Source organism: Nuphar pumila, chromosome 17 (assembly GCF_984573655.1).
Source record: "Nuphar pumila chromosome 17, dmNupPumi1.hap1.1, whole genome shotgun sequence".
NCBI lineage: Eukaryota > Viridiplantae > Streptophyta > Magnoliopsida > Nymphaeales > Nymphaeaceae > Nuphar > Nuphar pumila.
In genome coordinates, this window is record NC_143265.1 from 10,211,979 (window position 1) to 10,237,152 (window position 25,174).

Below are 25,174 nucleotides of genomic sequence, written 5' to 3' on the forward strand. Positions count from 1 at the left end.
ATTCATGTTGTATGCTGTTAATTGAAAATATGCCATTGTTGCTTTGAAAAAAATATAAATCTCTATGCATGAATTGTAATGAAATGGTGGTCTTCAACAAATGCACAAATAACTCACCAACAAGTGTCTATTGGAGACACTACAAGCATGACCCTTGAAAGGGTATAAAAGGAAGAACACTTGAAAAATAAATAATACTTTATTCATGAACAAAATGCTTAAGAAGCATTGTAATTTACATTGAAGGGGTTCACCCCTATATATACAAAAAAGTGGAAGAGAGAGGAGAGCTCATTTTGAGCTCTCCAAAAAGAGACGTTGGATTCCAACGTCTCTTAATATAGCTGTTAGACTACAGTCCAACAACATTTATTATTATAGCTGTTGGACTATAGTCCAACAACATTTATTATAGTTGTTGGACTACAGTCCAACAACTATTTGCACAGTCAAGTTCCAACAGGAACTTGACTGGATCAAATATCTAGTTTCTATTGAACTAGATGCTAAAAAAGAAAATAAAGAAAATTAGAAAAAGAAAATAATAAAAGAAAATATAATAATATTAAAAAATATATATATATATATATATATATATATATATATATATATATATATATATTACAATTTACATTTTAACACTCCCCCTCAAACTTACGGTACAATGAGCAAAAGTTTGTCTAAGAGGAAGTGAAATCTGGGAGCAGCGAGAGGCTTGGTGAAGAAGTCTGCTAATTGATATTCTGATGTAACATATGGCAGATCAATGGTTCCATGTAAGTATTCCTCTCTGACATAGTGACAGTCCATCTCAATGTGTTTAGTGCGCTCATGGAATGTCCGGTTGCTTGCAATGTAGATCGCACTTTTGTTGTCACAACACATCTTTGAAGCTTGCGTTGCTTTAGCTCCCATATCCGCTAGCAATCGTCTGAGCCAAACAACCTCCATAGTGGTGGTTGCCATGGCTCTGTATTCAGCTTCGGTAGAGGAAAGAGAGACTTTCTGCTGCTTCTTGCACCTCCACGAAATTAAGGTTTCACCTAGGAACACACAGAAACCAGTAGTTGAGTGTCTATTATTGGGATCACCTCTCCAGTCAGCATCAGTATATGCAATTAAATTTAATGAAGATGAAGCAGACAAGAAGAGTCCTCGTGAAAGTGAGGATTTTAAGTATCTAATAATACGCAAAATCGCTCCCATGTGCACGAAAGTGGGAGCATGCTGAAACTGACTGACTGTATGAACCGCATGAGTTATATCTGGCCTAGTAATGGAAAGATAAGAAAGAGCTCCAACAAACTGTCTATAAGGAGTAGGATCATCAAGAAGTTCTCCATCATCAATTTTCATTTTGACATTGACAACTTCTGGAGTGTCTACTTTCTTATCATCTGTCATTCCAGACCTGGAAACGATATCAAGAGCAAATTTAGATTGAGATATCAAATACCCCCGAGGGGAATAAGCAACTTCAATGCCTAAAAAATATCTTAATAAACCTAAGTCAGTCATTTCAAAGTGAGTTTTAAGAAGAGATTTTATATTTGCAACTCCCTGATTGTCGCCTCCGGTGATGATCATATCGTCCACATAGAGAAGAATAATAATGATGCCTGCATCAGATTTCTTAACAAACAAAGCAATGTCAGTTAAACAAGGTTGAAAACCAATATCAAGCATAACATGACTAAATCGGTCATACCAGGCTTTTGGAGCCTGTTTAAGACCATAAAGAGTTTTTTCTAGACGAAGAGCTTTACCCTTAGGGATACTAATACCAGGTGGGGCTTCCATGTATACTTCTTCAACGAGATTCCCATTCAGGAAAGCATTTTTGACATCTAATTGAAAGATATGCCATGTTCTAATGGAGGCGAAGGCTATTAAAGTTCTAACAGTGGTCATACGGGCTACAGGAGCAAATGTTTCTTCATAATCGATGCCATACTCTTGGGCATATCCTTTTGCTACTAAACGGTCCTTATATCTTTCCAGGGTCCCATCACTTTTGGTTTTGACTTTGTATACCCACCTACAACCTATAGGTTTCTTACCCGGAGGGATATCTTGTATCGTCCAAGTATTGGCCTTTTCTAGTGCATCCAATTCTATTTTCATGGCTTCTATCCATTCTATATGATTTTTTGCTTGAGAATAGGATGATGGTTCAACATATGATTGTATTAATGTAATGGCGGCCCTATACGTGGGTGAAAAAGATTCATAAGACACAAATTTTTCTGGAGGTTTAGAGATTCTAGACGTTCTTCTAGGTGAGACTTCAGAGTATTTTTGTAATACACATGGAAGATTTTGCTCTCTACGTCTTGAATATTGTAGACTAACATCCCTGTGGATTTGCTCTTCATTATCATCATTTTCAACAACAATAGGACTTTGATCATTGTCAAGGTCACATCCAACATCACATTCATTGGATTTTGAAGTTGGATCAATTAAAAACGAGTATTCAGTGACATCCTTGGATTTTTCAAATTTAAAGAAGCTTTCTTTTTCCAAAAAGGATACATTTCTTGACACATATAATTTGTCATTTTGAAAATCGAAACACTTGTAGCCTTTTTGATTATCAGCATATCCTAAAAAGGCACATGGGATTGCACGAGGAGAGAGTTTGTCATTTCTGTTGGTGAAAACAAAACATTTGCATCCAAAGACTCTTAATCTAAAATAATCTGGAGTTAAATTAACAAGCTTTTCTATCGGAGTTGTATTCTTTAATGAGGAAGATGACATCCTATTAATGAGGTAGGTGACAGTTAGGACCGCTTCAGCCCAAAAACTTTTTGGAACTTGATTTGCAATTAGCAATGTCCTAGTAGTTTCCATAATGTGCCGATGTTTGCGTTCGGCTAGGCCATTCTGTTGTGGAGTGTGTGGACATGATTTTTGATGTGTAATACCATGAAATTGAGATAGTCTTTGAATTTGTTGGACATAAATTCTCCCCCTGAATCAGTGCGAAAAACAGAAATATCATTTTGAAACTTATTTTTAACCATTTTATGAAATATTTGGAAGTTAGCAAAGACATCAGATTTATGTTTAAGAAAATAAATCCAAGTATGTCTAGAAAAGTCATCAACAAAAATGACATAATATGTATAACCACCTTTGGAAATAACTGGTGCGAGGCCCCAAACATCCGAATGTATTAACTCAAGTGGTCGTGAGGAAACAAAAGTAAGACTAAGAAATGGTAACCTTTTCATTTTGCCAAGAATGCAGTCTTTACAAGAAAAATTTTCAGAATTACAAAATTTTTCCAAACTTGGAAAATATTGAATTTTAGACATATGAAGATGGCCAAGCCTTTTGTGCCATAAATCCAATTCTAATTTCTGAATATTATAACAAAATGCATTCTTGGATAATTCCAAAAAGTCCATGTAATAAAGCCCTCCTTCTCTATGGCCTTCCCCAATCAGCTTCCCTGACTGGCGATCCTGTACCCAACAACCATGAGAAGAGAATGAGATATTACATCCATAATCAGATATTTGCAAGACAGATAAGAGATTCAAATTAAGTTTAGGGATATATCTAACTTCTGGGATTAAAAATCTTTTGGATTTTTGAAGATTTTCAAAACATCCTATTCCTTTTACTTCAAGAGATGTGCCATCGGCTGTAAAAACCTTTGACACACTTGAGTTATTTTTAAGAGATTCGGATAGACTATTAACATTTGGGGTCATATGAAAAGAAGCACCAGAATCTAAAAGCCAAGAAAACTTACCTGGACCGGAGAAAGATGCAACTGCCGCTCCAGTTGAGGCTTCGGTTGAGGAGGATACCCCTTTGAGAAGAGGTTGAAGGAATAGACACAGGTGCATCTTGATCTTTTTTCTTCTCTTCTTTTTCAGATTCAGCAGATGCAACTCTTTTTTCTTCTCTTCTTTTTAACTTTGGACATTGAGGCCTATAGTGCCCCGGTTCATGGCAATGATGACAAATAACCTTTCTTTTATCAAAGTCGCCGTTTTGCCTTCCAAAATGAGGTGGCTTGTAAGTACGAGTATGATTCCCCGGTCTCGATACAGCTAAAACAGAGTCATCATCAACTTTTGGAGTACTTTTTTTAAGTCTATTTTCCTCCATAGTGAGTTCTTCTATAGTATCAACAATAGAAGGAATTTTTCGACGATGTAAAAGGGCTGATTTGGTGGATTCAAACTCCGGCCTTAGACCATTCACAAATTGATAGAAATGTTCCATATCGAGTTGCTTTTGGCGAAGCTCGATATCTTCGGCAAAATGCCATTTGGGCTCAAGAAGAGCCAACTCTTCCCAAAGTTCGGACAACTCATTATAATATTCTCGAATAGTTTTATCTTTTTGAGTTATTGTCCGAACTTTATCTTGTAAATTGCATACATGTGCAATATCTTTAAGGGAATACATGTTTTTGAGGTATTCCCAAGCCTTATCGGCATGCTCAAACTTAGCTAGACTAGAGCATTTTTTAATGTCTATGCTATTGATGAGCCATGACATAATTTTTGCATGCCCTATCCTCCATTCTTTTCATTTCTTTTCATAAGTGGCTAACGCCTTACTCTTCTTTTTTTCCGTTAGAGGAACCTCTTTATCACCCTCTTTCTTGGTAAGAGATAATTTAGGTTCCAAATCGGAACCATCCACTATACCCCATAAACCTTTTCCCCAAATGTGGTGCTTCATAATCGAAGCCCACATTACATAGTTAGTATCATTTAGCTTCATTGGAATGATGGTGATCTTATCATTGTCATCCATCTTTTAGAAGGGTAAGAGAGGAATAAATAGGAGGAGAGAGAGAGAAAAATAAAAAGAAAAGAAAAAGAGTAGACAAAGGAATAAGAGAGGATACAAAACCAAAATTTTTTGTAGCACAAGTTCGCCTTTCTTCAAACAAATCTTCTTGAGCCAAGAACAAGGTGATGAAACACCTTTTGTAAATGTGGCACGGAAATCGAGGCGGAAACACTTCAAGATCTAAGGATTTCGTAGCTCTGATACCATGTAATGAAATGGTGGTCTTCAACAAATGCACAAATAACTCACCAACAAGTGTCTATTGGAGACACTACAAGCATGACCCTTGAAAGGGTATAAAAGGAAGAACACTTGAAAAATAAATAATACTTTATTCATGAATAAAATGCTTAAGAAGCATTGTAATTTACATTGAAGGGGTTCACCCCTATATATACAAAAAGTGGAAGAGAGAGGTGAGCTCTCCAAAAAGAGACGTTGGATTCCAACGTCTCTTAATATAGCTGTTGGACTACAATCCAACAACATTTATTATTATAGCTGTTGGACTATAGTCCAACAACATTTATTATAGCTGTTGGACTACAATCCAACAACTATTTGCACAGTCAAGTTCCAACAGGAACTTGACTGGATCAAATATCTAGTTTCTATTGAACTAGATCCTGAAAAAGAAAATAAAGAAAATTAGAAAAAGAAAATAATAAAAGAAAAATATAATAATATTAAATTATATATATATATATATATATATATATTACAGTTTACATTTTAACATGAATCTAAGAAAAATACCGAAAACTTTTATGAGGAGATAGTTTTTAGAAAGACGGATCGATTTCTCAGCCTAATGGCTGTGAAAATGGGATTTGTCTGTAGAAAAATATGTAATGTCATGATTTGAGATTTTTGAGATAATATTTGAAGTACTCTTGTTGAAAATTTTTGAAAATTTTAATTCGAGTGCCCAATTCTACTCACCCGAATGCATGTTTCTCGTTATTTCGTATTTTCGGCCTGACACCCGATAGGTAAATCATTTGTATCTCTCTCGTCCGAAGGAGTTTTTACGAACAATTTATTGCACTGAAAATCTAACAAAATTTTACATAATCTATGAAATTTTGGGCTCTGTTATCAGATTGAGCACTAAACAATGACAATCATAACAAAAAAGTACAGACATGCACTAAACCGGTTGTATCTCCTTCATTCTGAGGAATTTTTATGAACGGTTTATGGCATCAGAAAGCTGACGGAATTTCTCACTTGTCAAAAGTTCATCTCTGTTCGCAAATGTTAAAACTACCCTTGATTAGCAGACTTTGTCGAGAAAACCGAGAACGAATGAGGGGGGGGGAGAGGAGAGAGAGGAGAACTCGTTCTTTTCTGGGAATCGGCAACCACACTCTTACTTGATTGCTGCACTAATCCTTCATTAAGATTAATAGGATTTACAATTATTTTATATGGACAAAATTGCCCTGTGTAAGTAATATATATTACATTAGAATATAAACAAACACATGAACCATATGGATCCTCTACTGGATCCATATTCTAATACCCTCCCTCAAGTTGTGCATGGGAGTGAACCATGTGCAACTTGTTCTTTAGATACCAGAAACGGTTCCTGGTGAGACCTTTTGTGAACATATCAGCGACTTGGTCTTCTGAAGATACATAAACTGGTTCAATCTCTTTGTCCGCTATCTTTTGTCTGATGAAATGTTGGTCAATTTCAATATGCTTAGTCCGACTGTGATGAACATGATTGAACACAATTTGTATAGCACTTTTATTATCACACATGAGAGTCAAACTTGAGATATTCTCTCTCCATCTCAGTAAGTAAATGCCTAATCCAGGTCACTTCTGCTGTGGTAGCTGCCATAGATCTATACCCTGCCTCTGTGCTAGATCTCGCCACGGCTTTTTTGTTTTCTGCTACTTCATGAGACAAGGTTTCCACAAATAAAAACACAGTATCCTGAATCAGACCTCCTCTCATCTGAGTCCATTGCCCAGTCTGCATCTGTATAGGCCAATATGTCATGTTTTGGTGTTTTTCATGAAGATTGTACATATGTGAGTCCATCACCCACCGTGCCTTTTAAGTAACGAAGAATGCGTTTGACGATATCCATATGACCAGTTTTCAGTTCATGCATGAACTGAGATACTTGATTTACAGAATATACAATGTCTGGTCTAGTAAAAGTGAGGTACTGTAACATGCTCACTAAACTGCGATACTTGCATGCATCAGGGTATAATTCACCATCACAAAGACTGAGTTTTTGATTAACAACACTGGGTGTTGGCAGGGGTTTGCAATCTGTCATTCCTACTTTGGCTAGAAGGTCAAGAGTGTATTTGTGTTGAGTTAATAACATTTTTCTATCCTGTCTGTCCACCTCTACACCAAGAAAATATCTCAGTTCCCCAAGATCTTTCATCTTGAAACACATACTTAGTAAAGCTTTAATTCGTTGAATATGATCTGGAGCATTACCCGTGATCATGATATCATCAACATATATTGTAATGAAATATGCGGAAAAACTAAGAGTGCATTAAGCACTTACAACATTCACTAATGAACAAACAAAAGGGCTAACACCCAAACCCACAAGAGACAACACAACATAAAAATCTAAATGTCTTTTATTGAAAAAGAGAGAGAGCTCTCAAGAGTGAAGAATACAAGAGGGGTTCACCCCTATATATACACAAATGAAGAAGAGGGGGGATGGCCATAAGGCCTTAAAAGGAGAGCCACCTAGGGGCTCCCCATGTAGTCGTTGGGAGCCCCCAACGGTCACAAATGTGACCGTTGGGGGCCCCATCGACTCCATGGTGGGGCCCCTTTTGTGTGAGCAAAAAACAAAAAATATAAATTACAAAAAATAAAAGGGAAAATAAAAGAAGAATAACAAGTACCCCTATCGGGTACTTGTGAAATGACTAAAATACCCCTATTGGGTATTTTAGACAATTATATATATATATATATATAAAAACATATATATATATACATATGAATTACATGTATTTTAACATATATAAGTAAGAAAACCATAGTGGTTCCATCCTTGTATATGAATAGAGAATGATCCAGTTGAGATCGAAAGAAACCGTGGTTCTGAATCTCTAAGGAGAAACTTTCAAACCATGACCTGGAGGCTTGTTTTAGACCATACAATGCTCTGGTTAATTTGCATACATATTCCTTTGGGTCTCCCTCTGCATAGCCTTGAGGTTGCTCTATGTAGACCTCTTCTTTTAGATCCCCATGAAGGAATGCATTTTTAACATCAAGTTGACTAAGGGTCCACCCATGTTCAATAGCGAGGCCAAGAATAATACGAATAGTTCCCATTTTCACCACTGGGCGGAAAGTCTCATCATAATCTTGACCATATTCTTGAGTAAAACCTTTGGCAACAAGACGTACCTTGTATCGTTCGATGCTACCATCCCGTTTATATTTAATTTTATATACCCATTTTGAGCCAACAACATTTTTATCTTTGGGACGACCAACTATCTCCCATGTTTGACACTCATGAAGTGCCTCAATCTCCTCATTCATCGCTTCAATCCATTTGTTGGATTGAATAGCTTGACACAACCCAAGTGGTTCTTCGTGTTTTTTAATCTTGGATAGAAAGATCTGGAAATCCATAGAAAAGTTATCATAAGTCACCCATTTTTCAATAGGATGCCTTATCCTGCCTGATCTTCTTGGTGCTTCTCTGTTGTTGGGCAATGCCACGTGTTCTCCAGTAGGTACATCTGTTTGCTCTCTGGATCTTCTAGTATAGACATTTCCTTTGTATCTCAGACATTCTGTTTCCGATACCTTATCTGATGCCATCTCATCATGTATGCTTTCAGTAGCAAAAGTAGTATGTTCTGCAGCGTGTGAAATAAGCTCTGCACTGAGCCATGGATCATACCAATTAGCAACTGTGCCAATATGTTCGCGATTGTTTGCTTTATTCCCCAGAAAACTATTTTCATCAAAAACCACATTTCTGGAGATTCTGATCTTCTTACTGGCAGGATCATAGCACTTGTAACCCTTGTGTTCATCTGCATAACCTACGAATTGGCATATAGAGGCTTTGTCGTGAAATTTAGTTCTCATGGATTTATCGATATGTACATAACATGTGCATCCAAAAACTCGTAACTCATCATAATCGGGATGTACACCAAAGAGAACATAATAGAGAGACTGATTTTCAAGAATATGCATATGGAGACGATTTATCACATGAGTGACAATATGAAAAGCTTCTATCCAAAGACTAATGGACAAGTTACAACCATGCATCATACTCATTGTACTTTTCATAATATGTCTATGTTTGCGTTCAGCAATTCCATTTTGCTGCAGAGTGTACGGGCAAGAAACTCTACGATGTATCCCATTATCTTGGAGGAAATCTAAAAATTCTTTGGAGGAATACTCACCACCTCCATCACATTGGAGAGTTTGAATATTTTGGGAGAATTGAGTTTTAATGTAGGCATGAAAGCGACAAAAAAAACCCTCTGATTTGTGCTTCATAAAGAATATCCAGGTAAAACGAGAGAAATTGTCAATAAATGATACATAATATTTACTTCTAGAAGAGGAAGGATTGGGGACTGGACCCCAAACATCGGAACATACTATCTCAAAAGGCATGGAAGCTCTTTTATTTGTTTGATGAAAAGAAAGTACATGACTTTTGCAGACCTGACAACTGGGACACAATGTGTCTTTCAACAAAGGTGAAACAGACTCTGAAAGGACACCATTGGACACTAATTTTTCAATAAAGACTTGACTATAATGACCAAGACGGGAATGGCAAAGATCTGGTTTATTACATTTGAATATACTTAGAATGCTTTTAGAGACATGATTGGACTTAGGCTTCAACACACTGGAGGCTGGATCTTCATTGAAGATATACATGTTTCCACGTCGCTTTCCTTTAGCGAACATCTTCTTCATTTGAAGATCTTTGACAAAGTCATAAGTAGGAGTAAATTCCACAAATGAATTGGTAGAGTCAACAAGCTTAGAAACAGAGACAATATTTTTCTTTATATTTGGTGCATGAACAACATAAGATGCCTATATTTGAAATAGGGTGGTGAGTCCCATCTCCAGTTACAATATTAGATTTACCAAAATAGGGAGTCAAAGTAAAGAACTTACCTGCATTGCCAGTTACATGAGCTGCTGCCCCAGAGTCTACATACCATATTCCATCATCATTCTGTTTCAGATTTAAGTTGGCCATAGCAGATAAGAGAAGATCCTTAGCATTATCACTGACCCGAAATGTACCTACAGTTCCTGATGTAGCAATATTTCTATTGTTTTGCGTTCTATTCTGATTTTGTGGGTTGAACCAACAGTTGGCTTTGATGTGACCTCGTTTGTTACACTGGTAGCACGTGGGAACATTTTTTGAAAAACTGACAGTGGAATTTGGTGTAGGTAGTAACCCACGTCCACCCTGGATTGGAGCTCCCCTGCCTCTGCCACGCCTTAATCGTGTACGATCAACGATCATTCCTGTGACAAGAACCTCATGCGTAGACGATTGTCCTGCTGAAGCATCAGACATGCTTTTCAGAGTCATCTCGTACTGAAAGAGTTTGGCACGTAATTCCTCAAAGCTGGGCAACGTAGGCAAGCATAATAAAGAGGTGACAAGAACATGATACTCTGATCCCAGGGCATTCAGTGTCTGCTGCACCTTTTCTTTATTTGACACTGGGTACCCAACAATGGCTAATTGATCTGTGATGCTTTTGACTTGATTTAAGAATTCAATAATGCTCATTCCTCTCTTTTTTAACATCTGAAATTCACGTTTAAGAAACAACACTTTGGCCTCTGATATCTGAGAGTAGGTTTGAGCTAAAACCTCCCACAAAACTTTAGATGTGCAATCATCAAGAATGAAAATCAATACTTCTTGTGACAATGTGAAAGTAATGCGAGGGCCTGATCGCGCTTCATCCAAGTAACAAATGCAGGGTTGCAAATGATATTTGGCAATCCTCCGTCCTCTTTCGCTTCGGTGGTGATAAATTCCGGAGGCATTGGAGTGGAGCCATCCAAGTGACCCGAAAGATCTTGACTTCAAATAAAAGGAGCAATTTGCCTTTTCCAAGTCAAATAGTTGTTTGTAGTTAATTTTTCCGAAACTAGCTGTCCCAGGAAATTGCAAGAAAGACCAGAATTGGCTGAAGTATCCATTTGCAGAAATCGGCAAAACTCAGATTTTGAATAGAAAGTGACTGAAAACTGGATTGTTTTATCATAAACTGACACAACTTTTGTTTTATGACAGAAATCGGCACAGAGAAAACAATGTCACGACAAGAGATATATATTTTTTTTGTGTGTTTAAAAAAAAAACTTGACAGAAAATGAATGGGAGACGACAACTGAAACGACAATTGATCTTAAAAATGATTTTAGAACTGTGTGAGACTCACAGTAGATCTGAAATAATATTCAGATGCGTGAGATGAATGGCAGAGTTCGGGTCAGGCGTGACCAACAGATTCAAGACCAAGGATTAAAAGGAAACGTGATATGAGAATGAAAATAGGGAACTCGGCTTTTGTGTGATGCAGGTGAATAAGAAAAGAAAACGAGAGGAAAGGAACCAGATTCACGTGACTAGGCAGATCACATGAAAAGTTAGAACTCGGCTTCGGCTTCTGCATGAAAAGAAGAAGGCAACAAGAGGGGACGATAGCAGATCTGTATATGTTTCAGATCTGCGATAGAAGAACTCAACAAGAGAAAATAGAAGAAGTAGAAGGCAGATGATGACGTTGGAAAGGAAAGAAATAGAAAAACTAGGCAGAAAAGGATGAAAATAACGTGACCTGTCGTGGATGAGTGGAAGCCGACCTTTCACGTTGACGGAGCAAAGTCCTGACAACTCTTCACCCCCAGAAGTTGTGCTGCTCTGATACCATGTTAAAACTGCCCTTGATTGGCAGACTTTGTCGAAAAAACCGAGAAGGAATGGGGGGGGGGGAGAGGAGAACTCGTTCTTTTCTGGGAATCGGCAGCCACACTCTTACTTGATTGCTGCACTAATCCTTCATTAAGATTAATAGGGTTTACAATTATTTTACATGAACAAAACTGCCTTGTGTGAGTAATATATATTACATTAGAATATAAACAAACACGTGAACCATATGGATCCTTTACTGGATCCATATCCGATCCATATTCTAATAGCAGACTGTACACAACTCTGTGACAGTCGTAACAGTCAGATATATTAGGGGTCCGACGGATCTCGAACCGGCTAAGGGTCCGGTTAACAATGCATGTGATATTTTGTAAGGCATTCAAATATGCTTTTATGAGAATTGAATAATGCTGCATATGTACTGTTAAAGGAATTTTTATGCAGGGATTGTGCATTTGATTTCATCTCATGTGATTCCAAATCACTTGAGATGTAACCAAATGTTACTTAAATTGACTCTTTCCTATTAAGAAGTGAATTGACAATTTATAAGAACTTGTAAGATCATACATGAACAAGATATCAGTAATATTGGCCTTAGATTGAAGGGAAAGATTCATATGGCAACAAAAGAAGTTAATGCAGTACCAAGAACATATGACCTGCTTTTGATTAATTAAGCTGCCATCTGTCAAACATAGAGCCAAAAAGTTGTAACAAGATGGTATAAGAAGGTGAAATAGAATCAAAGACAAACATGGCGTGCGCAGGCATAGACTTTGGATCACCATGAATATTTGCTTTAATTGCCTTTTGATCTCATGATAAAGACGGAAGTAGAAGAATGATAGCTAAAGTTGTAAGGCTGATGCTTCCTTTGTATAATGTCAACCATTATGCTGGAATGTTAAGATTACAGTGATATGGAGGGATATAAGTCCAAAGGGCAGACTAAGACACAAATTTTGAATTGTATCTATTCTAACATTATTTTTGCATTGGCCAATAAATTATTAATTTCATTTCTTGGAGGATTGAACTCTTCACATATGAAAATAGTAAATAGGTTATGGAATACTTATTCCAAAGGTTAATTTGCAGTTTTGGTGATTAGGTTTTTGTAAAAGAAAGCATGCCGTGATAAGGTATTTTACTCGATATGTCAAATGAGTCTCTCCTCATGGCCAGTGAGCTTGGGCGCTGCTTTAATTATATCAGGGTTTTCATCTACTTATCATAATTCTTTGTTTCACATTAGGCTATGAATTTCAGCTGCATGTAATCTATATCATAATTCTTTATTTACTGCACTTTGAACTATAAGCTTACTTTTTAAAACGTGGAGTCAATCTAGTCTTTTAAAGCATAGAATTGATATGAAAAGATAATTTCCCTCATTTATAGTGGATGTATTGACTTTTAGAGAAAAGAAAAAGGAGCTCCTATGCATGACTTGTGAACTTATTGTGGATGAGGGTGGCAATGAGGCCATTCTTCTACTTTTTCACTTGATTGGGTATTAGAATGAGGAAAGATTTTGGCATCGTGAGCAAAGATGATGATAGCATGATTCTGTACAGATGACTATCTCTTGGGGACTTGATGCTTCCTTTGTCAGAAGATGAATGACTAGTTGATTTTTCAACCACTTTTCCACTGCTTGTCTGTTCTCTCCCTACAACAAATGAGAGAGGTATGAGGTTTTATTTATTTTTTTTGCTGCGGCAGGGGGGTGGGTGGTGTGGGAAGTTGGGGATTTCATCTCTTGAGTATTGTCTTATCGCTGTCCTACATGCCAGAATAGAATTGTGCCATTGCTTCATCATTGAAAGGGATAAGTAGGAAGAACCACTCTAGATTGATGGGATAAAGGGTAATGGTTAGGCTCTCCTTTATTTTCTTTTTCTTCAATATAAACTTGGGTAATGGACTGTTGACCGCTCGGATTGAGCTGATGAATGGTGCCTGGCTGTCTAAAGGTAGAGCCTGAACCTTTACAGGGCTCGACTTTAAAACCCATCCTAAGCTGTGTCAGACCACCTGACCCAGGGCTCAATCCTAATCTTGAGTTACCATTATGCTAACTCGAGGTCATTTTGGCTTTTCTAGTGGAGGTAAGCACAAGTGCTGATAAAATGAGTGTAACAATCTCTCAGGTTGACGCTTTTCAATGCTAATCTTAACTAACTCATAGAAAGCTGGCATTGTAGGATGATAAATGATTTCACTCACATGTTTATACTTTTGCTCGGTGATAGCAAAAGATGAAAGATGCTTACAGTTCCTGTTTCAAGGAGAAACCTATGTCACATGGGTGCGGGTGCGGGTGCGACACGGGTGCGGTGCAATTTCCAAAATTTTGGACACGGGGACTCCGCTATATATATATTTAAAATATATATATATATATATATATATATATATATATATATATATATATATATATATATATATATATATATATATATAAAGACTCGGTCAAAGTTGTGCCCATTAGGGGACATGTGATGAGTTGTGAAGCCTGATTCAGGGTTTTTTTCCTTACAGGAGGGGGGGTTCCCCCCGGCGCGGGTCCCGCTGCGCGGGGGTCCAGGGGGGAGGGGGCGCCCCTGGCAGGGGGTTATAGGGGGGCAGCGCCCCCCCCAAGATTTTTTTTTTAAAAATTCTGTAGCCCAGAATTTTTTTTTAAAAAAAAATTCCAAAAAATGGACCAAAATGACCTTGGGTGCGTTGACCGCACCCAGGGTCGGGTTGACCGAGTCCGAGCCGCACTCGTGTCCACACCCGTGTCGGTGCGTGTCGACGCGGGTGCGGCGACCTTGGAGCTGAGTCCGTGTGACATAGGGAGAAACACTTCTCATATGTTTTTTATTCCAAGAAAGTTATTTGTATATTGACATCGTAAAGTAACCATTACTAAAAGAAGTATTACCTCCTTTGGTTGAGTTTATTTTCTTCTTGTTGTGATAAGAATTGTCATGCAAGAATTTGTAAGATCTTTTTTGGAGTTCCATGCATCTCAGTTTTTCAGTATTTAGCAATATTTGCACAAGAAGATGGCTGCAAGGCATTCACTATCCCAAGCAAAATTTTCTTGTCATAGACCAAAGCGCTTCCTTTTCTTTCTAGAATAAAATATTGAAAACAAGCTCATATGGCAAAAGTTTTGATGGAATAGTGAATATAAGCTGTAATAGCTGCTTCTCATGGCTCTGCTAGAATAAGAACTTGTAGTGCAAGCATTGTATCCTAAAGATCTTGCTCTGAGACACACCATGAAAGCAGGTGATATATGTGTAACATCACATATAAAAGCGTTGAAAATACATAAAATACCCATGGTAAACCAATAGATTAAAGAATGCACAAGAAATTTTGCCCTTAGCAACAGCACAAAAATAGAAAATGAGAAACAATGAACAAAGATGGAGAAATAATAACTAAAAATGCTTTGAGAATTTGTTGGTGGTTCATCATGGATTTGCTTTAGTTTGTATATTCTTTTATTCTGTTGAACTTTTCCTGGCCACATGTTTATTCAGTCATTTCATGTGGTCTTATTTCTTATGCATTATTTTGTATGGTAGATATGATGGTGATTGTCATGTTGCAATTTTTTTCCAGTGTTCAAATAGTTCCTGTCGTGTAGCTTATCATCCACTTTGTGCACGTGCAGCCGACCTCTGTGTTGAGGTATATATTTGATTTTCTATGATCCTTACCAATCTCCTTGACTATATGTTTTTTCTTTTCTCAATTTGTGTTGTATTTGTGACCACCAATTGATCTTTACATTCTTCTCACATTATGAAGCTTGATGACGAGGAAAACATTCTCCATCTCCTTTTTGCTGATGAGGATGACAATCATTGTATTCGTCTTCTTTCTTTCTGCAAGAAGCATCGGCAGCCATCAAACAAGCAACCAACTGCCGACAAACAAGTACACAGAGCAATGCTACATTGTCCCAGCTATACTCCTTCCACTAATTGTTCAGGCTGTGCCCGCAGTGGTAAATCAATTAATTCTTTCTCCTTCTCTTTGAAGAATTTATTGCTGTTTAGATACTTATTTTAGTAATATTTGGCTTTGATGATGGAAAAGTTAGGAAATAACTTCTGGTACACTATTTCATGGAAATGTTGTTGTCCTTTAGAAACATATTTCATCTGTTTTGCTTTTTGCTGCTGTTAAAATGTCTAGCTATTTGTAAATACATATAGTAATATGTATATACATTTTATTATGTATATACATGTTATGTGTATACTAGGTTTATGTATGTCTATGTATTTATTTATTTTTTGTATTTTTTGTTTTTATATTTTATTATTATCTTGTAATAGGTAGTGCACATTAGGGGCACTTTAGTCTTTATTTTTGTAGCCATTAGGGCTAGCCCAACTAGCGGTTGGATAGCTCAACTAGCCATTGAACTAGCCCAGCGGCTAGTTGAGCTCTCTCTCTCCCATTCTTTGTAGTATATATATATATATATATATATATATATATATATATATATATATATATATATATATATATATATATATATATATATATATATATATATGTGTGTGTGTGTGTGTGTGTGTGTGTGTGTGTGTGTGTGGGGTGGGGGGGGGATCTAACCCACATATTCTTATGCTTCTCTTAAGCGTTTTATGTTAAATAAGATATTTATTTTTTATGTGTTGTAGCCCTTAGTGGCTTGTTCATGTGCTATCTTTTGTGAGATTGTATCTTGCCCATAAGTGACTTATTGTATTTGTGCACACTTGTGTATCTTTGTAGTCCTTTGTGGGATCTATTTGTGTATACTCTTGTTTCATTATATGGTATCAAAGCCTTGATCCCTTGGATTTTGCGTGTTTGTGTTCGTGCTCGTGGATTATGTGTTGGAGGCTTGTGAGCTTGTGAGAAAGTTTCTTGGTGGAGCCTTTATCATCTATTCAACTTTTCTCCCCTTCTCTCAACTTCTTCTTTTCTCATTCCAATAATTGACAAAAAAGTTATGGTTGTACCCTTCAACTTTGATGGAAGCAACTACAACATATGGGCCACAACAGTGAAGTGAATTCTCATGGGCAAAGATTTGTAACAATATGTTGATGGCTCCCAAAAACCGTAGTGAGAGAAGATGAAACATCTAAAGAAGAGACTCTCAAAGGAAGCGAGAAGACATTGTTGGACTACAAAAAAGCCCATAAAGAATGGGAGGTTGGACATGCCAAGGTCCTCTCCCTCTTCATGGGAAGCATGAACGAAAAACCATGTTCCAACATCCAAGAATTTGAAAGGGCCGACAAAGCATGGGAGTTCATCAAGCAAACTTACAAACAAAAGGATGCCGCATATAAATGAGATTTACATGACCGCATCTACAATTGCAAGCAAGGAGATAAATCCGTTAGAGAATACTATGGTACTCTGTAATGACCCCAACTAATCCTTGTAAAAATAGTGGATTTTTTTTTTAAAATAATTGCGAAAACAAACCCAAAGATCCGAGGTTTCACAGATTTAATATATACTAAACCACAACTGACATTACATTGATTCAAAGGGGAATAATCAACTTTATTAATTAATAATTAATGTCAAATAACTAAGATAGAAAATCGTCTATCACAAGGAGCCACTCTGTCAAGAACTCAAAACTAGTCACGCTAGGCTCGTGGTCCCCAGCTAGCAAGTCAACCTATCACTGACCACCCGATACTGTAAAACAATTTTTTTTTAAAACGGGTAAGAACCAAAGTCCTTTGTATGAATTCCTCTAAAAATTCAAACAATATGAAAATAGTATAAACCAAATTTATGCATAATTTCAGAGAAATATCACATCAACAATCTTCATGATCAACTTACCATTCAAGCATTTAAACAAGTATCATGCAATAACAAATATCATGCAAAACAGAATAAACATGAATGCATGAATTAATGCAGAACAATAAAGATGCATGATTCAATGTAAATGCATGAATAACTTATTAAGTTATTTTTCAGAGTTGCTTTTACATGCATCTCCCTAGTGAATTGCACATAATTTTAGTTTTCACTTTTCCTTAAACCAGTGGATACTCAAAATGGGCACAAATTCCCGATGTCCAAGTTAGGTTCTCAATTGTAGCATAACACACATTGTATTTTATTATTGGGTTCCACACTTGTTCCTCGATCGATATTAAGGATCTTCACCTTCCGTCAGCATATTAGAAATCTGTTAAAATGTAAAAATGTACATATATATATAATAATATTATTATATATATATAAATATATATTTTTCATTTCTTTCATTTCTGTATCTTTTTTCCTTTATTTTTATTTTTTTTGTCTTTATGTCATCTAGTTCAGTTTGAACTAAAATGACTGTTGCTAGTCAAGTCCTGTCTAGACTTGACTAGCAATAGAGATGTTGGACACAGTCCAACAACTCTATTTAGAGCCGTTGCAACAACTCTATTGAGTCCTCCTCTTTCAGCTGTGTATATAGAGGGGTGCAACCCTCTTGTATTCTATTCCAATGCTTCTTAAGCAATTGGTTTTTCATATCAATAAAGAATATCTTTTTATTTTTATTTTGTTTCTAGTTATACCATTTTCAAGGGTTATGCTTTAGTGTCATTTATGACACTTTCCCTTGTGAATCTAAGCTCGAGTTTCGAAGATCCCTATTTCATTTCAAAATCCTCACATAATGCCGGGACATCAATGAAAATCCTCAACCATTGACGCTACTTTCTTAGTATACCAATAACTACAACTAAGTTAACTACACCACCGTCAGGCAACACAACTTAAATCTGCCTAAAACCGTAACCAGGAGGTGAACCACCACATTGGGTTCAGGGGCACAATCGCACACAGAGTTTTAATATCTTCACGGTTCCCTAAAGCCGCTATCCAAGATTCACACACTATGAAAGACACATCAAGAAAGTGATTAATTACACTATTTGGTCTCTTTTACCTTTTTAATTAATTTCAAGTTCTTTATAAAAGAACTGTTTTGCAAATCCTCACGCAAAACCAACTTCAGGCCCTGACCCGCACAATTTAATAGTGCAATTAATTTAAGAAAATCAATAATTTCTAGAAATAAATTTTGCAATGCATAAATAAAATCAATAATGTTGGAGCAACATGTGCTCCAGGCCTACACGACCCGCACTAGTTCATATCTAGCCATAAAAGCATCTCAAAATGATTTATGCATCTTTTTGCAAAATTTTAGTTAACATGCAACACACACACGGTTTCCAAACAAGTCCACAATGCGCATTCAAATACACAACATAAATGCACATAAAGGTAATTGCATACGCATGTGAACAAATGCTTGCAACGCGCATTATCATGATCAATTTCATGCATAACATCCAAACATGCACATGATCATATTTATGCAAACATCAAAATAATTTCAGAATTTTCATGTGTATGATATGCACATTTGCAACATAGTATTTGAATCACCATTATCAAAAACGTGCCTTAAAGCGCAAAAGGCACACCTCGCCTTGAGGTGCGGCCCTCAAGGCGCAAGCTTGCAGCGTAAATTTTTTTTTTCAAGATTTTTGAGACATAATCAACAAGAATACACAATTACTTAAATTGGCAAAACAATTCATAGGATTTCCAACTATCTATACAAAGAAGCTACTGCATAGAAAGAAAACAGAGCCTGCAGGAACTGAATGCTCTATTCTGTCTGTGGGTATACTCTCGCTCCCACTTGTAGCATTCTTTTTTTGCATTCTGTCTGTGGGTATACTCTCGCTCCCACTGAATGCTCAAGTGAAGATGACTTTCTGTCATGCCTTAAGAGGATTCCAAAGAAAATCCTTTTCTGAACTTTAGAGATTAGTTGCCATGTAATCACAAATATCCAGGTCTAGCACAATTATTAATTAGCATTGTGCAATGGGTAAAGTCAAGCAATAAAACAAGAGTGAGAACTGAAATAAAAAAGATATAAACCAATAGAGACATGCATCTCAATGGCCTCTAGTTTGAACTAACATATAAATAAGAAAGGCATAAACCATCAAAGAAACAAGCCTATGCTTGAGAAAATGATATATCATGCATATGAAAAAGATATTTCAAGAGTCCAGTGAAATATCTTTTTTTTAGAATAATCTCATATATTTTAACTTTTATAGGTTAATCTCGTATATTTTTCAATTATTTCAGTTATGTAATCAGATTCTTAGTATATTTTAACTTTTGTTGGTTAATCTCATATATTTTCCAGTTATGTAATTATTTTTTAGTTACTTTTATATGTTAATCTCATATTTTTTAGAATAATCTCATATATTTTAACTTTTGTATGTTAATCTCATAGATTTTTCAGTTATTTCAGTTATGTAATCAATTTCTTAGTATATTTTAACTTTTATTGGTTAATCTCATATATTTTCCATTTATGTAATCAGTTTTTAGTTACTTTTATATGTTAATCTCATATCTTTTAGTACTTATTTGAGATTTTCTAATTCTTATTGGTTGTTATTTCATCAATAAAACGTTTTTTATTTATTTGTATTTTTAGATATTTTTTAAAATTTTTTAAAAGTTTTCAATTTTTTTTAAGGCTTACGCTTTATGCCTCGAGGCTTATGCCTCGCCTCAGTTTTTGGTGGAGTGTCTCGCTACGCCTCAACGCTTTTCACAACACTGATTTGAATGTATAAACATGCATAATCAAAACTCATCAGATGTATCACCCTTAGGGGTGGCAATCGTGTCGGGTTGGCGGGTCGACCCGATGGGTTGGCGGGTCAGCATACCTCAACCCGAAACCGACCCGTTTATTAAACGGGTCGGCTGTGGCAAACACGAACCCGACCCGTTTAATAAACGGGTAACCCGACACGACCTGCCAACCCATTTAATAAATGGGTTGGGTCGGGTAAACGTGTTCTCAGGTTCACGGGTCAGGTTGGCGGGTCGGGTTGACGGGTTGGCGGGTTGACCTACCCGCCTAACCCGTTTATTAAACGGGTCAGCCGGGTTGGCGGGTTGGCATACCCCCAACCCGAACCTGACCTGTTTAATAAACGGGTTACGCGGGTCGACCCGTTTATTAAACAGGTTGGCTTAAGCTCAACCCGAACCCGCCTAAGAGGCGGGTTGGCGGGTCGTGTCAGGTTTTGCCACCCCTAATCACCCTGTAGTCCACATGAATGCAAGTCTGAACATAACCAAACTGTTTAGAAATAACATCCAACGCACTGCCAATCTGATCAGATTGCAAACATCCAACATAGTCGGCAGTCTGGTCCATATTTAACTACACCATGCACCATTCGGCAAGTTTGATATCTATTCCATAATTATGCCCAACGACATGCTGTCAACATGTTGTTGCTACACTAAAGTGAGCCGCAACATGCTGTCCGCAACATGTTGCTGCAAAATGGGCACAACTTCATGCTGTCAACAACATGCTGCTACTGTTTATATACGAGCAACAACATGCTGTCGGCAGCATGCTATTGCTACAGAAATACGCACAACAACATGCTCTGAACAACAAGTTATTGCTCTACAATTATGCAGCAATGTGCTGCCCAAAAAAGTGTGTAAAAACACCTCTATATGCATCCGATAACAGTCCACACTTTTAACAAAATAATCAGTTTTACTGACAGCCAACAGAACATGAATATACAGTTCCGATAACAGTCAACATGACATAGGTTCATATTTGATGACCGTCAACATAACAACATCAAAACAGTTTTTTGATGTCAATCAACAAAACAGCCTCTAAATAGGTTTGATAACAATCCATAACAAATCTTGTAATCAAATATGACATCAGTCTATACCATAACAGAAAAATCAGATTTTATAATAGTCAACATATTCAACATGTTCATGAATTTGATGACAGCCATCAAACTAACATGTTGCTAAATCTGATAACAGGCATAGTGACAAATATCGTGAGATTTTCATCGCGATAATATCACGTGAAATTGCCTGAAAGTTTAAAACGACAAATTCTTGCGAGATTTTCAAAATATCACGAGATTTATGAAAAAACATAAATACCACGATTTAAACATAATATTTATGTTTTAAATGGCTATTTATCATGAAAAGACATGTATTTTTATTTTTAAATAAATTTTATTAATATTTTCTTATAAAAAATGTTTTATATATTTTAAATTATTTTTTATTGCCAAAATTTTGCCAAAAAATGTGAGATTTATGATTTTTTTTAATTTCTCGCGAGTTTAAAAAAAATGAGATTTTGCCAAAAAAAAGTTTGTCACTATGATAACAGGTAACACATGTATTTCGATTTAATCACAGCAAGAAAAACAATATATAAAATTTGATTTATTCACATCCAACATAACCACTTGAAAACAGTTTTTTTTTTATAAACAGTCCACCGAAATAACATGTAGGCAAATCAGTTTTGATAACATCTTAAAGAAAATTTATCCATAGCTGGGCTAATCAGACTGCCCAAGTATTGCCAACATGATCAGGTTGCACAACATATATAAGACAACCATCTGATTAACATATCAGCACAACTCAGATCTGATTACATTAAAGAAAAATTTATCAGCAACATGTCTGCATCAAAGCAGGAAAATAAAATTGATTCCGCCATAAAAAGCAACATGTATGCATGTCGGCAGGTTTGATCAGACTGCCCATGAAAGCATTTAGACAGATCTGATCAAGCTGCCCATGTGATGAAATCGAGAACCCGATTTGGATAAAATCTGATCGCAAACAAGATATATCAAATTTTATTTTGGAACATGAATAGTAAAACTTGCATTTACCAAAATCGACATGGCCAGAATATAAATATATGTGTATATTCAACATTGAAGGGTTAAATACAAAAATCGACAGAAACCCCTATGATATGCAAATCCAAGAATAATTCGATGTTGAACACATGCTTAAACACAAAAAATCAATGACATGCTCGCATCAAACCAAAAATACATGAAATCGTTACAAATCTAGAGAGGAATCCATACCTTAGTTCGGATGTGGAAAAAGAACAAAAAAGCGTCGGATGTTTGATGAGAAGGATGGATCTTCCTCCTCTCCTTTCTCTTCTTCTTTTCTTTTCTTCCTTTCCTTTCTTTCTCTCTTTCTTTCTTTTTTTTCTTTCTCTCTTTCTTTTCTCTCTCTCCCACAAGTTGGGCTCTCTCTCAACTCTCTCTCTCTCTCTCTAACTCTCTCCCTCTCTCTCTAGAATCACAATTCTAGAGCGAGGGGGAGTCCAACGCCATTTTATAATGCTATCTCTTTGTGTTATTTTTATTTTAATTTTTTTTAAATATCTCATTATCTGGAGGGTGACGTCCCCTCTAGATAGCTCTCTATCTCACAGAGAGTAGAGTTCTACCAAACTTGCTGAACACTCTCCCTTATTATCCTCTTAGTATTATTATTTTAATTTATTTTATTTATTAAAGGTTTATCTAGAGGGTGACATCACCTCTAGAGAACTCATTTAGGTAGAGTTCTACTTCACGTAGAACTCTACCTTATCTATTAAATATATTCAAAATATATTTAATTATTTTATTTTTATTAATTATTTAATATTTAATTATTAAATAATATATTCGAAGAATATTCCAGAGGGTGTCGCCCCCCTCTGGAAGTCCTCCCATAGTAGAGTTCTACTCAATTTAGCTTTTAAATTGATTTTCAAGTTTTAAATTGGTCATAGTTGAATTTCGGATCCAAATCCGGATCTAAGATCCAAATCCATATCCAAAATTCATATGGATCCTACTTGAACCAGATCTTAGTTAATATGGGTCCTGGGTCTAGATCCATATCAATTTAGATCAAACAGAACATATCCAGTTCGATCCAATCCAGAAAAAGGTAAAAATAGAGGCGGGTCATTTTTGAAAAACGTGATTTTTGGGCCAGCTGTAAACCGATTTCAGAAAAACAAGGTACCAACGTTCTCAGAACTATGAGACGCATCTAACGTTGTACTTCCCAATTTTTGCTTTCGAATTTGAATTTAACCTGAATTTCGCTCTATTTTTGCTCAAATTGAAAGGTTAAAAACTAAAATTTTCTCAAATATTGATTGTCTCATTCATGTCTTGTCAGCGGGTCTTAGGCCACACCCAGACCCAACTGACGTCACCCATATTTAAGGATATTTTCCACGATTTTTATCAATTTCATTAAATACTTAGTTAAAAATTCAAAATTTTCGAATTTAAAAAACATGAAAAAACACATGATATTACAATACTATTAAAACTTTAGGATCAAATGGCTAAGTTGGAGCCTCTACCCTTATATGAAGTTTTAGCCGAAGTTTGTACGAAGGAGACAAGATTAAGATCTATATTCTACTCTAAACCGACTAAAGACAATGTGTTGGCAATTTCTAGACCCACTGCCAGCACAAATACCTATAAGCCTCCTCACTTCACCAAGTTGGAAAGCCACATAACGATGACGAGAGGAAGAAGATTATTTTCCATAATTGTGAAGTACCGGGGCACATTAAGCCGTACTGCACAAAGTTTAAAGGAGGAGATATAAAAAGAGTGGCGACAGCAAGGACTTCTCAAGAGAACAAGAATGAGACTAATGAAGATTCAAATCCATTGGAACCATGATATTGTCTCAATTGATGGAACCCCTACAACCGCTTCTCAAGAACTCATCGTCCTCCATCTCAAGATTCTCTACATTCTCACCTCCTCATAAGGTTTCTTTGCTTTTGGACTCCGAACATCTTTTTATATGACCCCAAACGATTCTTTGCTCTCCAATCGTGACACTAATTCAAATAAAACCCATGTTTTTACCACCGGGTCTTCTCTTGACATGAAAAGAATTGAAGATTTTAACAAATTTTTAAGCTTTTCAATTCTCAAAATAAGATTTGTTCCAAAACTTAACTTGAATTTACTTTTGGTTTTTCAAATTGCCGACCATGGGTGTAGTAGTATTTCTTTCTTATCAAACCGATGTTGGGTGCAAAATCTCTAATCCAAGAAGCAAATTGGGAAAGACCATAGGGAGGGAGATATTTACTTTATGGATTGGTTGATTATCCCAAAAGACACTTTTTGTTGCAATGTACAAATTTTGGATATTTTTTTGTGGCATCAAAGGCTAGGACATCCTATCTAAATTATCCTATGTACCACACTTAAATTTTTTTTGTAATGACGATTTCCGCTGTACTGATTGCATTCTTGGCAAAATGAAAACCCTTCCATTTGCAAAAAGGATGTCTTTTATCTATACGTAACGACCCCAACTCATACCTCTTGAAAATGCATTTTTTTTAAATCATTGCAGAAACATTCCCTGAGACCCAGGGCCTTTACAGTTCC

The 25,174-nt window shown here is 36.3% G+C and overlaps 1 protein-coding gene across 1 annotated transcript in view; it reads left to right on the top strand.

Annotated features, from left to right (window-relative positions):
* The window catches only part of LOC149811605 (histone-lysine N-methyltransferase TRX1-like), a 125,908-nt gene that overhangs the window by 30,417 nt on the left and 70,317 nt on the right, over positions 1–25,174 (top strand). The window contains exons 17-18 of the mRNA XM_089993317.1: positions 15,420–15,488; positions 15,609–15,807. Of these exons, the coding sequence (XP_089849443.1) occupies positions 15,420–15,488; positions 15,609–15,807 (268 nt within the window). The remainder of the gene's footprint in view (positions 1–15,419; positions 15,489–15,608; positions 15,808–25,174) is intronic.